The sequence below is a fragment of the Gymnoscopelus microlampas genome, assembly GCF_963454915.1.
Source record: "Gymnoscopelus microlampas genome assembly, chromosome: 19".
In the NCBI taxonomy this organism is placed as follows: domain Eukaryota; kingdom Metazoa; phylum Chordata; class Actinopteri; order Myctophiformes; family Myctophidae; genus Gymnoscopelus; species Gymnoscopelus microlampas.
Window position 1 is genome coordinate 1,082,359 of NC_139956.1, and position 13,489 is coordinate 1,095,847.

Genomic DNA, 13,489 nt, shown 5'->3' on the forward strand with positions numbered 1-13,489 from the left:
TCCTGAAAGGTATCGTTACATATAGGGGTTACTGTCCTGAAAGGTATAGTTACATAAAGGGGTTACTGTCCTGAAAGGTATAGTTACATATAGGGGTTACTGTCCTGAAAGGTATCGTTACATATAGGGGTTACTGTCCTGAAAGGTATCGTTACATATAGGGGTTACTGTCCTGAAAGGTATAGTTACATAAAGGGGTTACTGTCCTGAAAGGTATAGTTACATAAAGGGGTTACTGTCCTGAAAGGTATAGTTACATAAAGGGGTTACTGTCCTGAAAGGTATAGTTACATATAGGGGTTACTGTCCTGAAAGGTATCGTTACATATAGGGGTTACTGTCCTGAAAGGTATCGTTACATAAAGGGGTTCCTGTCCTGAAAGGTATAGTTACATATAGGGGTTACTGTCCTGAAAGGTATTGTTACATAAAGGGGTTACTGTCCTGAAAGGTATAGTTACATATAGGGGTTCCTGTCCTGAAAGGTATCGTTACATAAAGGGGTTACTGTCCTGAAAGGTATAGTTACATATAGGGGTTACTGTCCTGAAAGGTATTGTTACATAAAGGGGTTACTGTCCTGAAAGGTATAGTTACATATAGGGGTTCCTGTCCTGAAAGGTATAGTTACAAATAGGGGTTCCCGCCCAAAATGAGTTAATGGTTGTTTGTGGTGAGTGACAGTGTGTGTGACTGTGACGTCACCAGGAAATCCTTGGAACTCAACACTACAGTAGATACAGTGATACAGTGGTTCTCAAACCTATTCATGTCATGGACCCCCATCTGAATATATTTTGTGCCAGGGACCCCCATACAAGATGTGTTAGGGCTGTCATACAAATAATTGTGATTAGCGAGGAAATGGAAATTTTCATTCAAATTTGAATGAAAACCTTTCTCAACATGGAAACGATTATGAAGATTATGCAAATCAATTGTGATTACCTCAAATAATATTGTGATTAGACAATTATGTAATAACAGGAATATTTGCCTGTGACAGGCATAATTTTGTCGTATTCTTTTTTCACAAATATTCATTTTTTTTTCACATTTCACAGATTTTGTTATAAATGGCAGATCTACAAGCTCACAATGCATCACGATGTGACACATTGTGAACTTATAGATCTGCTATTTTCAAATAGCCTATGTGTATAGGGCTCAAGTGGATACACTGGGGACCCCCTGAAACCTCACGGACATCTTTGGGTCCCCGGACCCCACTTTGAGGACCAGTACAGTACGAGAACGTGGCATCACACCACATTGAAAGTAATATCTGAAACCCTCTCAAGATGGCGCCAACCTGTCTATTGAACTGGTGGTCACTCGTTCTAAATGGATACATTATAATTTTGGCCATTGCTTAGAGAGAAAGATCAGAAAGCTAATAATACAGGATACCAGTCATGGGGTTATTAATCTATTAAGATGTTTTTCTTTATTATTTGTTTGTTAGTCTAGACAGGCTATGCTATTTTCTGAACATGCAGTATTGTGTGTGAATGATGTGTTTTAACACAAGTTGTATTGTGTTATGCTCTAATTTGAATCTTCAAAATGGGATATATTTTATGATAATACTGTTAGCACAGTCTTATCTTAAATCCAATACCTGTAATGACCTAATTAAATTAGTTTAAATACATTATTTTATTATATTTGTTTGACTAAAACTAATGACTGAAACAGGACTTGAGTTTTCGTCCTCGGTTCTTTCATCTTGACCACACAAACTGAGGTGGGTGTCTATATTAAAATTACCTAGAGGGTGGGTGGAGGGTGCGCAGCGCACTGTTCCTCCGATCCGCTAAACTTGGCACCAACATTGATTAGGGGTCTGGCATCACAATAGCCACACCAGGGGCCCCTAACGTGATTTGCGCCGGGTAGCGGCCTGAAAATCTAGTTGAGGAAAATAATCCATTATTACATATCTGTGTGTGATAAAAGTATGTGAACCTTTCCTTTCAGTAAGTGGTGTGACCCCCTTGTGTAACAATAACTACAATTAAACATTTCTGGTAACTGACGATCAATCCTGTACATGGGCTTGGAGGACTTTTATTCCATTCTGCTGTACAGAACAACTTGGCAGTTATCTTTGTGTAATATGTTTTGATCAACTCATATCGTATATGGGCGGTGGGAGTGATGTACAAAAACGAATTTCACCCACTTTTTTACCTTGTAAACCTGTGATGTGACAATAAACCTGATTCGAATTCTGATATGTAATCTGTTATTACAGACTTGTTGGCTGTGAAATCACCCAGACAGGATTTGAACTTCTGGCTTCAGCTCTCGGCTCTAATCCTTCCCACATAAAAGAACTGGACCTGAGTTACAGCAACCTGCAAGAATCATCAGTACTGGAGCTGATCTTTGCTGTACTGAAGAGTCCACTTTGTAGACTGGAAACTCTAAGGTCAGACTGTGTTGAATCTTCATTTGAAGACTGTGTATAAGGTTTATATCATGTTAATCCACACTGACTAGTAATAAGGTACAGTAACTATGTACAGCCAAGCTGACATGCAACATTTAAAACTTAATCACCTCTGATCACATTATAGGTTGAAAGCTTAGTTAGATCATCATCTACTAGTTTGGAATATTATTTACATTGATATTAATTTCAAATGTAAATTCAAAATGTGTCACATTAAGACCATTGTGTCCCAGCTTCTCTTATGCTATACATATATTTATTATTTATACAGTATATTTAGAAAAAAAAACAGACCATTTACTTGACCGATGGTCCTGTAATTATAAGGTACAACAAGATAATCTGTTATAATCTGTTAAAACCATCCGTTAGTAATGTCTTCATCTGTCTATTGGTAATGGGTCCTAAAATCCTATTGGTAGTTACAGTTTCCTGTCGGTTTGGTGCTTGTTGAATAATTTAAAAAGATGATTTAGATCATATTATTCCTGGCTTTCTACTATTTCCAGACCTTGGATCCCTACTTAAAAGGACCCTAGCTAATAAGCCTTTTATGCCTTAATACATTATAACTTCCTTCTGTAACTAAAATTGAAAACACCTTAAATATTGTATTTGTTTTAGAAACGGTTCATCTTTTACTCAAGTTAATGATGTCATTTGACAAACATGTCATTTGAAAAACAGTTACAACGTCGGAGGCGCACCGTCTCTAGTGGACTTGAGCAACGAGAGCGACCGCCGATCGAGCCGTTATCGAGCGAGGTCCACTAGAGCCAACCCAGTGCCGTTCAAGTTCAAGTAGATTGATTGGGCGATAAAAGTATCAAACTCGTTAGTGCTCTCTCTAATCAATGAATGCATTAAAGACAGCAATCACTCTGAGACCTGTCAAAGAGGGGAGGGGGGAGTCTGAAAAGCTACGTAGTCTACCTTTAAGGCACATAAGGCTTATTAGCCAGGGATCCTTTCAAAAACCCTGACAGTCCATCAAGATATTGAATCTGTAATTACAGACTTGCTGGCTGTAACATCACACAGACAGGATGTGAAGTTCTGGCTTCAGCTCTCAGCTCTAATCTCGTCCGTTTGAAGCAACTGGACCTCAGTTTTAACAGCCTGCACGATTCAGGACTGACCGTGATTTCTACTGGATTGAAGAGTCCACATTGTATACTGCAGATCCTGAGGTAAATAATGTGTTTTCTCTCTGTGTAGATCTCTACTTGAACATCAACAGCAATTTTTTAAATATGTATTTCTCTGCAGCTTGTCAGGCTGTGAGGTCACAGAGGAAGGCTGTTCTTCTCTGGCTTCAGCTCTGACCTTCAACCCCTCCCATCTGAAACAGCTAGACCTGAACTTCAACCAACCAACCAGGCTGACACAACTCTCTGATGTAGTCAAGAGTCCACATTTTGGACTAGAGACTCTCAGGTGAGTAGAACTGGACTGTGTCCATGTTTGTTTGTGCAGTGTTTCCCTTAGAATGGTTTCATTGGTTGGGAAAGTGGGCCAGTGAATCAAGAGGATTGTATTTGTCAATAATTTATACAAGTACTACCATGGGATTTGATGAGTTAATGGGACTTGCTCCGCAAAGTTGTGCTAACAAAGACGTATAAACAATAATAATACAAAATATACAAAAATGTACATGTAATGATATATTACTGGATGTAATGTAAACAGAGTTAGGGTCATGCTCTTGTTATAGACAGGTATATTAGCTTTTATTTTAGTAGTGCAACATGTACAGGTATAATGTGAAGATTCAATATCTATCCAATTGTGGCAGTGTTCAATCAAATATGCAAAAGAAGGCATTTAATGAGAGTCAATGGTCTGTTCCATTAAGTTATTTTTTGTTCCTACGTTGCAGTTTTTGTCTGTGTCCTCATTTAGTGCTCTGACAGCTGCCAGGAAAACAAAACTCAATAAGCCTTTGGCTATAAGGCATCAGTCGTTTCACATCATCACAAACAGTTTGTTGCTAGGATGATGTTTGTCCTTCATAATCCTTGTTGTCCTGCTCAAGCACCTGCTCTCATAAATGTCCTGCAGAGACGGTAGAGAGCTCCCTGTGGTTCAGCTGACTTCATACCTCTCACAGCAATCATAATCATGAGCTCTGTCCATACCATATGGTCATGCCACCTGCTTAATTGATTGATTGACTGAATACCTTATTAACAGTTTGCAAAAAGTACAGAGGTACAGTTATACAATATTGCTGAAAGGATATCATCACAAAAAGCCCTGAGGGCTTGTTCCCATTGTGGTCCTGTGTATTCAATTCATCAAGACATATAATGACTTACAATACTATGCAAGAGATCATCAATAAGGAGCAGTAAAAGTATACTTACAGATAAACAGTGGGGGGTAATGTATTTTGGGAAGCTAGAAGAAGTCTAGTTCCAGTTGCAAATTGCTGACAGGTGCTCTTTTATGGCGGTTTTGAAGGAGGGTAGTACACTTTTTGATGGCTGTTGGTAGGGCATTCCACATTTTGGTGGCATAATAGTACAATTAATTCATACCCATGATTGTGCCTAATCTGGGGGGAATGAGATCAGTGGATTTCACTCTGGTGTTGTGCCCGTGGGCGTTACTCAATCATTTGAAGTAGTCAGACAGGTACATGGGCATTGGTCCCTTGAGTATCTTGTAGACCAGGCCCATTGCAAGTTGCTGTACTCTGTGCTCTACCCTGAGCCATCCCACCCTAGCATAATGAGCAGGGTTTAGATGAGTTGTAGATGTGAGGTTTAGTAGTAACCTGTTCAGTTTGTTTTTAGGTCTGAAGTTTAGCGTTACCCGCAGGTCCCACACAAGCAATTCACTCACGGCCACTTTATTCAGTTCTTTTTTGGGCAAGTGACACCTCTGCATGATAGAGTAGAAAGATATTATTTAGTTAACCAGAGATTCTCATAGGCCTGCGTCCTGCGTCGCTGACGCACATTATTGAGAAAGGACGCATTCATGTCACCGTCGCAGGGTCTATGGGACGCTAGCCTGGTTCCAGACGAATCTGCCTTTGCAAAATTGCATGCACTTTAGCCCTCGGCAGATTAGGTCTGGCCCCCCTCCATAGAGATTTCAATTCTCTCCCTCCGCAGTTGTGAGGAGCCAACCAGGGCCCAGTATCCAAATGTGGGCGGGCTTATCACCTTATTTGGAGCAATGACGTACAAGGAAGCACTGCTCTGATTGGTTCGTTCAAGGAAGCACTGCTCTGATTGGTTTAGGTCTAACCAATAGAGTCCGTTTGGATCTTTTTGTAACCGCCCCTTGGAAGAAAATCTACCGTTGATAGGGACCAGACTAATATCCACACAGTGTGTCGTGTGATATTGTCTGGCTACGCGAGGCTAATGGGACGCACTAGTTATTAACAACAGATTTCATGTTAAAAATAATTTGCGGTAAAAAAAAATATTTATATTAAGAATAACGTTTATAATTTTCAGTTTTCTTGGTTAATGGCCTATTTCAGTAGAATCAGAATCAACAATATTGAATTAGGTAAAATTATTCGGAGGAGAGCGAGTGTGTTTGTGTTGTGGTGTGGCTGCACTGGCTGCTCTGTGAGTGCAGTCCAGTGTTGCCAAATCTGTTAATTATAAGCGACTTTGGGCTTCTTTTTTCTGTAAAGTAGCTTCACTGCTCTAAAACAACATTAGACAATAAAGTTTGACTGACCTGCCCTATTTGCTTATTTTGGGCTTCTTTATGTGACTGGTTGCTTGTTTCTTTCGCAAGATCTGGCAAGAGCGATTTTGGCTAATGTTCAGACCCTATTGGCTAGCTGGCTCCGTCTGTTTCTCTGTGATCATAGTTATAATATATCGTCTGTGATCCATGCTCTGTGTCTGCTATCAACACTCCTGGCTGGAATGGTGGATAGATCTTTCTGTTACAGTAAGATCTATCTAAAACACGTAGGCCCTCATTTATCAACGGCTTATATTTTTCCATTAATGTGGATAGATCTTTCTGAAAGTAGATCCATCTAAAAGTACCACACGTAGGCCCTTATTTATCAAAAGAGCGTAAAGAACAGCGTATATTTTCCATAAATGCGGGCGTACACCTACATCAAAGTCACATTTATCAACAAATCCTATACAGCCAATCCTAGCGTACATTGGGTCGGAGCTTTGAAAAATCTCACGTCTTAAAACGAGCGTCATTTAAATAACACGCCCTTAAATATTCTCAAAACGCCCCGATTTTACGACCTGAAGAACCAGAATACGACTAAACAAAGCATGGAAAGCCAATAAGAAAGAGTTTCGCCGGCTCGCCTCGCTGCCTGTCAAGTCACACACACACACACACACACACACACACGCACACGCACACGCACACGCACACGCCTCTCTCTCTCACTCACTAACTCACACACACACACACACACACACACACACACACACACACACACACACACACACGCTCAACTCTGTCTTTCATGTAATCCGTTACGGTACAATCTTTGTCACGTTGTAGCCTACATGAATAACATATTATGATACCAATCACATCGCCATGAATGGAATACGTTTGTATATTTATTTACCCCATACCGAGCAGTGCGCGTTTGAGTTACACTAAAATAAAGCAGACATTCAGGCTATTCCCCATGAGACTCGGGCGGGCTGCAGTGATCCCGTGTCGCCACGTTAATAAGAGATTGGAGCGTTGGGTTTATACCCTTAACCCAGCCAGGTTGTAGCCTTCATAACTCTCTATGACATAACTCCATACCATAGGACAAGCTACTGTAAGTTTGTAGACCTCACTGTCCATGAAAAGATGGTCGGGAGTCCCGACTCCTGGAAAATGCTCTCGCAAAAGCGCTCGTATATTTTGAAGATAGCAGATCTACAAGATCACAACGCGTGACGCTTGTGAGCTTGTAGATCTACTATTTTCATTGTAGCCAGATCTGCAATATTATCTGAATGACTGTTAAAGCAGTTTGTTTAAATTACTTTATAAAATGTTATATTTTCACAGGGATTATTTATTAGTGTAGATATACATTTTGGAGTGGATATATGTGTCCAGATGCCTGTCAGACAGTCAGACAATGCTGCTCCGCGGGTCTAGAATGGAATAAACGGGCTCAGCCAACGTCAACAACTGCCATCGACCAGACGTGAGATCTCAGCGTACCGTAGGCTGAAACCAACGTCAGGATATATTGATAAATGCCGAAAGTTGCGGTGATCTCACCGTACGTCCATTATTTGGTCTGCACCGCGTTGATAAATGAGAGCCACTGACTGTGACCACAGGTTAGAAACTCAAAGTGGGTTTAAGAGGCACAGCTGTTTACAATGCCATGCAAATTAGCAGGAGTTTGGCTGTGGTTACACACTATGTGTGTGTCACATCAAAGCAGCACGCATTTGTGTTGACAATATATCCACTGTGTGATTCATTAAATAAGCTCTTTACTCTGATGTAAAATCAGTGAAAACTGTGAATGGATATTTTATATGGATATGCGAGGTAGACGCTCGTGTGTCTCTAAACATCCTCTGAGAAGACGTGTGTTATTCCAGACGTAATGAATCAGATAATGTTTACTTTTTCGTGCGGGATGGGGGGGATGGGGGGCTTTGGTACTAGCGTTACTACCCAGGATAAACAGGGACGCGTCTCGGCTGCCAGAAATAGCAGATCTACAAGGACTTTTAAGACCCGTTTAATACCTTAAGAAAGAAAAGAAAAAAGACAATTACTGCATCAAAAGTAATCAACAAACTATAGACTATATAAACTGGTCAGACAATGGCCAAATTCTCAAATAATATAAGAAAGAGGGAAACATTTTGAAAATAGCAGATCTACACGCTCACAACACCTCACAATATTTATCTGTGGAACCGAGTCAAACCAAACGTAATGCAACAACCCCTGATTCCAAGTGATTGTCAGGTTGATTGGGGGGGGGCAGTTCAAATATGATTATTTTGGGGGGGGCCCAGTTCAAATATGACTGTTTTGGGGGGGCCCAGTTCAAATATGACTGTTTTGGGGGGGGGCCAGTTCAAATATGACTGTTTTGGGGGGGCCCCAGTTCAAATATGATTATTTTGGGGGGACCCCCAGTTCAAACATGATTATTTTGAGGGGGGCCCCAGTTCAAATATGATTATTTTGGGGGGCCCCCAGTTCAAATATGATTATTTTGAGGGGGGCCCCAGTTCAAATATGAATATTTTGGGGGGGGGGGGGGCGGCCCAGTTCAAATATGATTATTGGGGGGGGGGCCCATTTCAAATTGCCTTGTGGAAACCCTGACTTGGGGTTTATGCTTGAAGATTATTTTCTAACCTTCATGATTTGCAGTTGCAGAATGGCATGCTTAATAGGCCTATTCATGTTTAAATACCTAATGCTAGGCCTTTTGATAATTTAACTTGTAGATTGTTTAAGAATACATTATCAGAGACGGCTTGTTTTGTATATTGTCTATATTTCATAGACATAGTTCAGGCTATTTAAAGAGAACAAACAGATTCTCAGAAAAAGAGACAGAGTCAAATGTCTATTTGCTGTCAATAAACAATAAAGAACCCTATTTTGAACAACATGCTTGTTTATTTAGCCCATGACAATATTGTGCTATGGTAGACTTTAAAGAGACTTTGGGTTCTTAAAAGAGGATACATGAATCTGAGCTATTATGATGATGATTATCTTCTTTTTTTTCACCGCGGGTCGCGGGCCGAGTGGTAAATTTACATATTGTTTTGTGGGACGGGTTGGGGTGGGTTGGTTCCGTGGCGGGGATGGAGGGGCGGGCTATGAAAAAACCTGACCCGTGCATCACTAGTTCTTGTGTTCTGCATGCGCTCTCCATGGTGCTGAATGTGGGAGGCCAGAGCAGCTGCCCTGATCTGCAGCTGTACAAAATAATAAACTAAATTAAATAATCTGGTTTTATGACGGTTTTATGACGGTTTGTGCCGAATTTAACAAATGAGCGTTCTTGACCTGCTGCTGGTCAGAAATGCGCTCTGTGTCTGTGTTTCTGCGTTTGATAATGTAATAATGTAATGATAGTTAAGTATGATTTGAACATGCACTGTACATCTTTATCAGACCTAAATTTACCCCTTCAATGTCTTCTTTATCCCCAAATGACTGGATATCACAGGTTAATAATAATAAGTAATATTGTTTCATCATGGTCAGCGATATGTTTTTTTTCTTGTCTGACCTGTTGGCTCATCATTGGGTTGACCAGACCAATAAAGTTTGTTTGGTATCGTTCCCATTATGGTTCTGTAGGGTGGACTTATGGCCACGGAAAGCAAGGCTTCATTACAAGACGACTTCTGCATTATAGTTTAATATTTGCATTGTTGCAGCCTACATGAGACACTTTCATTCAAAAAGAATCAGTGATTCATTTAGATGAGTCCTGATTTAAACAGTTTCTGACATGCAGTCATGCACCAACAGTTCATTTATTTGAGTGTCACAAAACAAGGGACATTCAAATAAATAAAGACAGACAGACAGACCCGCTCCGCCCGCACCCACGTTAATTGCATTTGAAATCATGACCCGTGCGCCCGCGGGCTACGGGTCGGCCCACGCATCAAGAACCCCGGGGGTCCCTTGGGTCGTCTGACTTATTGGTGGACCGGACCCCCGTCAGAACAGTGGACCCCGACCAGCCTGTGTCTTTTTTTTCCGTCTCTCTCTCTCTCTCTCTCTCTCTCTCTCTCTCTCTCGCTCTGTCTCTCTCTCTCTCTCTCTCTGTCTCTCTCCCCCCTCTCTCTCTCTCTCTCTCTCTCTCTCTGCTCTCGTACATAATGATGCACAGTAAAGCAACGATATTAGGTTATTGTTCCAGCTGACAGGTGGGGATAACTTTGGGGGGCTGGTGGGGGGGGGGGGGGGGGGGTCCCCACCAGCGTGTGTGGGTCCTTGGCATGTCAAGGACCCCCAAAATTAGATGTATTTGGCCGCAGAACACAGCTTATTCATGCGCTGAATAGTTTGATTTTGTCTTGATATCGTTTGATAGAGAGAAAATAAATTCATGAATCATATGCCAAATAAAAATAGACAATTGACAGATCAAGAACCACTTTAAATAAAATAAAACGTCAGTTGTAATTTAGCGTTGTGTTAGACAGTCAGACATTGATTCATTGTTGTTCTACTTCCTACAGTGTGAATCATGGAGGAGAACACTGGATTAAACCTCTACTCCTTACAAGATGTGAGTGTCTGTCTGTCTGTCTGTCTGTCTGTCTGTCTGTCTGTCTGTCTGTCTGTCTGTCTGTCTGTCTGACCGGGGTCCCCCAGGGCTCTATCCTTGACCCGCTCCTTTTTCCCTCTACACACCAAACAGGTTAGCTGAAAACAGCAGATCTACAAACTCACAATGTGTTGTATTGTGACATGTTTTGAGCTTGAGATTATTATTACAGAATATAGACTCTAGGGTTCAAGTGTTTAATTAAAGCTGCAATCTGGAACTGATTTTAATGAATAAAACATAATTATTTATATTAATTATAAACATTGTAATGGTTTTTATTTTGTATGTTAAACACTTAAACCCACGTCACTGACTGGAGTTCCTCAGGGTTCTACAGTATACTAGGACCCTTCTGTTTTTCCTCTTCCCCCAAAATCAACAAGTTCACAAGGTGTTACAATGTGACGCCTTGTAAGCTTGTAGATCTGCCATTTTCACAGAATGTTCACCCCAGAATAGGGGGGAGTGTGTGTGTGTGTGTGTGTGTGTGTGTGTGTGTGTGTGTGTGTGTGTGTGTGTGTGTGTGTGTGTGTGTGTGTGTGTGTGTGTGTGGTAGTAATAGTAGAATATGATAAATAGACTTTATGAGGAACCATTTTCCTGGAGAAAATGATGTTTTATCATTAAAACATATTTATAGAGACATGTTTACAAGTAGAAACAGACTGAGATTAGGATTAGACATTTAGATGTTAGGTTTAGGGATTAGAGATAGAGTTATGCCTGATTTACACTTTGTTGTGCGCCGGTGTCGTGCACCAAGTAATATAGCTGATCTACAAGCTCACATCGCTGTGTGTGTGTGTGTGTGTGTGTGTGTGTGTGTGTGTGTGTGTGTGTGTGTGTGTGTGTGTGTGTGTGTGTGTGTGTGTGTGTGTGTGTGTGTGTGTGTGTGTGTGTGTGTGTGTGTGTGTGTGTGTGTTTGTGTGTCACTCAGTGAATGATGTTTTTAATGTTTACTGTATTATTTTCTCATCAGATTTCCATCGTCTCACTCTGGACACAAACACAGCAAACAGACACCTCTCTCTGTCTGAGAACAACAGAGAGGTGACATATGTGTTTAATGAGGTTCAGTATCCTGATCATCCTGACAGGTTTGATGCAGGACAGAACACGGTTATACCACAGGTTCTGTGTACAGAGGGTCTGACTGGACGCTGTTACTGGGAGGTAGAGTGGAGTGGAGTGGTTTATATAGCAGTGACTTACAGAGGGATCAACAGGAAAGGACAGGGTGAGGACTGTGAGCTTGGATGGAATGACAAGTGCTGGAGTCTGGTCTGTAGAGATGGTCACCATGGCAACAGTTACACTGTCAGTCACAATAGGAGGAGAACTATCCTTCCTGTCCGTCCCTCTGATGACAGAGTATCAGCGGTTGTAGACCGTCGGGGGGAGCACAGTGAGCACAGTGAGCACAGTGAGGACAGTGAGGACAGTGAGGACAGTGTCCACAGAGTATCAGTGTATCTAGACTGTTCTGCTGGGACTCTGTCCTTCTATCAGTCTTCCTCTGAGACACTGAGACACCTGTACACCTTCCAGACCACATTCACTGAACCTCTATACCCTGGGTTCAATGTTGAACCTGAGTCCTCTGTGTCTCTGTGTGAGGACAGACAGACAGACAGGGTGTGAGGACAGACAGACAGGGTGTGAGGACAGACAGTTTGTGAGGACCATAAAGTGATATTATAATAATCAGGAACAGATGTTTTTTTTTTTTTACAGAATCAATATGGTTTGGTTTCCATAGCGATGGGGGGGGGGGGGTCCCAAACATTGGGTCATGGATCCATCTTTATGGGTCATTAGTAAAGATGTGTTTTTTCTGTATACTTTTCTTTTTTATTGTTTTATTTCAAATGTTTTTTTAAAAGTAAAAAAGAAATGCTATCTTTTTTTATTTTATTTAAAAAAAAGAAATTCCATAAAAAATGAGGAAGAATAAAAAGCGTGTATAAAGTAGTGAAAATAGCAGATCTACAAGCTTACAACGCGTCACATTGTCAGCTCACATTGCGTCACACACGCTGTGAGCTTGTAGATCTGCTATTTTCACTACTTTGGATACCGTGGAGACACATGTCTCTTTTAGGTCTGGAACTAAACAGTGTGTGAACCACTGATCTACAACATTTAAACATGAATAACAAAGTTTTATTGATAATGGAAAAATCTATATTTACTCCAATGGCAGAATGTTTAAAATCACTGTATTTTAACCTATAAAATGTCATTTCACATATTTTAAACTTTTTAATCCATTAAGTCATTTTTAGATTTGAGCTGAAAAGCATTATTTTACACTTTGGGCTATTCAAAAATAGCAGATCTACAAGCTCGTAGCGCGGCACCGAGTGCCGCGCTACGAGCTTGTAGATCTGCTATTTTTGAAAAATCGTGAAAATGTGTGCAAAACTTTGAATATATATATTTTTAAAGCGAACATTTTTAACTCAAATCTTTGCTTCTGGGGGGTCCCTGGAACAAAATATTTTGATGGGGGTCCGTGGCCAAATACATATAATTTTGGGGGTCCTTGACATGAAAAGGATTGAGAACCACTGATATAGAAACATACGTTTTTCAGAAAACTGTTGAGATTTAGGAGACTCGGTAGAATCGGCTTCAGGTCTTAATGGGTTAATGTCTATATTTACTCATATCTTCAAGAAAATGAAACCAATGTTATTGTATTTACATTGTGACAATGTTACATCAATTAATAT

The 13,489-nt window shown here is 40.7% G+C and overlaps 1 protein-coding gene across 4 annotated transcripts in view; it reads left to right on the plus strand.

Moving 5' to 3' along the window:
• The window catches only part of LOC311034803 (NACHT, LRR and PYD domains-containing protein 3-like), a gene marked incomplete at its 5' end in the record, with an annotated part of 82,293 nt that extends 69,772 nt beyond the window's left edge, over positions 1-12,521 (plus strand). For 3 of the 4 annotated variants that reach the window (XM_084042807.1, XM_084042809.1, XM_084042808.1), the window contains 5 exons: positions 2,258-2,434; positions 3,475-3,648; positions 3,728-3,895; positions 10,663-10,712; positions 11,734-12,521. In XM_084042807.1, coding sequence (XP_083898933.1) covers positions 2,258-2,434; positions 3,475-3,648; positions 3,728-3,895; positions 10,663-10,712; positions 11,734-12,395 — 1,231 coding nt within the window. In that variant the 3' untranslated portion in view covers positions 12,396-12,521. The remainder of the gene's footprint in view (positions 1-2,257; positions 2,435-3,474; positions 3,649-3,727; positions 3,896-10,662; positions 10,713-11,733) is intronic. The other variant, XM_084042810.1, reaches the window with a different exon arrangement.
• Between the last annotated feature and the right edge of the window lie 968 nt (positions 12,522-13,489).